Source organism: Paramisgurnus dabryanus, chromosome 24 (genome assembly GCF_030506205.2).
Source record: "Paramisgurnus dabryanus chromosome 24, PD_genome_1.1, whole genome shotgun sequence".
NCBI classification, from domain to species: Eukaryota; Metazoa; Chordata; class Actinopteri; order Cypriniformes; family Cobitidae; genus Paramisgurnus; species Paramisgurnus dabryanus.
In genome coordinates, this window is record NC_133360.1 from 27,949,869 (window position 1) to 27,952,714 (window position 2,846).

Below are 2,846 nucleotides of genomic sequence, written 5' to 3' on the forward strand. Positions count from 1 at the left end.
TCAGCGTCACTCAAAGTGTGTCAGCTGCAGAGATTTGAATGCCGTTCATCTAGGCTTCTTTAACTTCATGAGGCGCTGCAAGAACCGACAGGTGGATGATATCAAAGCACCGCGAGAGCGAATCGAGAAAGTTTGCCTATCAATCGTTCTCGCGTTACTTTGATGTCAAACGCCTGCAGTTCTTAAGGCGGCGGCGACGCATAAATTCGAACTCACCTTAAAACTGTATTTATTGCTGTCGGACTAGCGCACATGGATTTAGCAGTGATGGAGCCCCCCCCCTCCAAGCTTGAGGCCCTAGGCATTTGCCTACTCTGCCTATAGCTAGCGCCGGCCCTGCCTGTACTGTTCAAGATAAATATGAGCTCATTAATATTCTTGTGCTCTTGATCTTGTCAGCTTTAGAGCAGAATATGTTCTGTTGTCTTTGCTTGGACGAACATTTTTACGCAGTTTAGAAAAGTCCATCGTCGCATACTGAAAGATCAACAAGGAATCATTACTAAAATTCAGCTGTCGATTATTTATTTAAATTTCATACAGTAATCCTTCTCACAGCGCATTGGTGGTGTAATAATTTACACTAATTATCAATAATTTCTGTAATGATTTTAATGCTTTTACCTGTAGTTGGTCTGGGTCTTGAGGCTGTTCTGTTACTTGTGTCTGCTGTTGATCGGTGTTATGAAGTTGTCCTGAACTGTTTTCAGATCTGATCCAACATCCATTTTTAGTAACACAAACTTTTATTAGTCCTAAAAATAATACACAGAAATGTTTATTATATTGTTGTAAAACCATAACATGTGCATGACCTTTATAAATTATATAATTTTATGTATGAAGAAAACTGTATTTAGTTTTTATTGCTTTTCATAATTGTAATAATTTCCTTAGTTATTTTACAATTGATTGTTGAATAATTAAAAGTATAAAATTTCCATGTACTGTAGGCTCTCAAATATGACCTCCATAAATTCATAAAAATAAAGAAAATTCAAAAGCTGTCATATCATACCAGTTTAAGGTTATTATCCTTTCTTAAATCAAATTATTTATATAAATAAATGTATTATAAAAAGATAAATACCCAATAGCCAAAACCATGAATAAATGTTTTTTACTTAATTACAACAACTTTATATTACTGTATAAGTACTCACCTATGACTGTAATGATCAAAACACAAATTAACAGAGCAGATATAAGGCTGAACATCTTCCATTCTGTACAGTTTTGCTCGGTCACTGGGTCATGTGTGTGATTATTACATTCAGTTAACTCAGTCGGTTGAGTTGGCTCTGTAAAAATATTTTTTTAAAGATTTGAGCACAATATAAACCAATAAGATCCTTAGGTATGTCTGTTATAAGTCAGTAAAAAACTAAAGAAGTGAATCACTAATGTTAATAATCACATGTATTAATATGTTTAGATCAATAAATGAGCAAATGTGCTTACCAATGATGTGCAGTCTTGTGCTGTTACTGAGTTTTGGAGATCCTGCGCCTGTGTTCATGCAGTAATAAACTCCTAACTCATCTACAGTAATATTATATATCACCAGACGGTGTTTAGATTGTACTGAATATTTATTTTTAAACTTTTTATTTAAGTAAAGAGGTAATGGTGAGTTTGAGAATGAGCGCAGTATCACTGTAGGAGAATCTGATTGTTTCAGTAAAATCCAATAAACATCATTTGAGTCCAGATCACAGTTTATAGTCACATTTTGGCCCAAATCTGTGAGTTGATCTAAAGTCACTGCAGCTTGACACCACATAAACACATCTACAAGAGAAAAATACAGAAAAAGTAAATTAAATACCTTTAGATTACAAAAACATTAAAATATATAACCTGTAATAAACTTACAAAGCTGCAGCTGAATAATCCTCATGTTGATGTTTGGCTCAAACAGATGAATATGAAAACCGCTTCTTTCACACAGCATTTAAGATGAACTGCTGCAGACGTCTGAAAGACTCAAAGACTGTCCGTGTAATGTAAAGGAAGTCAGTTTTTTTCTGACCAAAGGTTACTCTCATATTCAGAATGCCTACAGATACAGCATTTGTATAATCAATTTAATAATTTCAAGCAATAAATGCAAAACAAATCCATGTAACCTTTGATCTTGCTAATATTTTAATATTTTAAGTACCCAACTACTAATATTGTCACTATTTATCTTTAAAAAAAAAAATTTGCAGGTTTGAGATCCCCTAGTTGTTCAATAATCTTTTAACAGATCACTGTCTGATTATATATCTCAGCATCTAAAACATCTTGACAGTTTACATGATCCAGGATCACCAAAAAAGGCATGCAACTGCTCAAAGTATTTTTAAAATGAGATTTTAAGACGTGCCATTTGAATGCCATTTATAGTTTTGAAATTAAAAGCAGCCTAGCAGTTTAAAGCAGTACTACTGCAAGTTTGTTACTCTTCTCTAGTTTGTATTTGTGTGAGTGAGCTTTCTGAGCCTCACTTATATCAACAGGTACAGGAAGCACCTTAAAGACATAGACTAGAAACTGTGTGTCACGTACATCTGCGTGGAAAGTGGAAAATTTTGAGCGCACTAATTTTAAGCACAAACAAATTCCTGAGGCTTAACTTAAAATGACATTGCGGCATTGTGTCCTAATTTACCCATTTGTTTTTATTAACTTCTTCTGTATGCGATGTAAGTTATGTCTTTTATTGTTTTCCCTGTGTCTTTTGATCTGTCAGCAGGACTCCTGAATGCCCTCGTGGAAACCCAGCGACCTTTGACCCACCTCAATCTTCAAGGTAATCATGGATCAGTATTTACAGCTTTACATTTCCTCAGGTGAATAAA

At 34.3% G+C, this 2,846-nt stretch overlaps 1 protein-coding gene across 1 annotated transcript; it reads right to left on the bottom strand.

Annotated features, from left to right (window-relative positions):
* Positions 1–369: 369 nt before the first annotated feature.
* On the bottom strand, positions 370–1,980 carry LOC135741146 (uncharacterized). The gene is made up of 5 exons (XM_065259792.1): positions 1,876–1,980; positions 1,462–1,791; positions 1,164–1,301; positions 625–755; positions 370–477 (listed from the first exon to the last, which is right to left on the bottom strand). The coding sequence occupies exons 1-5, from the start codon at positions 1,952–1,954 to the stop codon at positions 370–372; spliced, it is 786 nt and encodes a 261-aa protein (XP_065115864.1). The 5' UTR covers positions 1,955–1,980.
* Between the last annotated feature and the right edge of the window lie 866 nt (positions 1,981–2,846).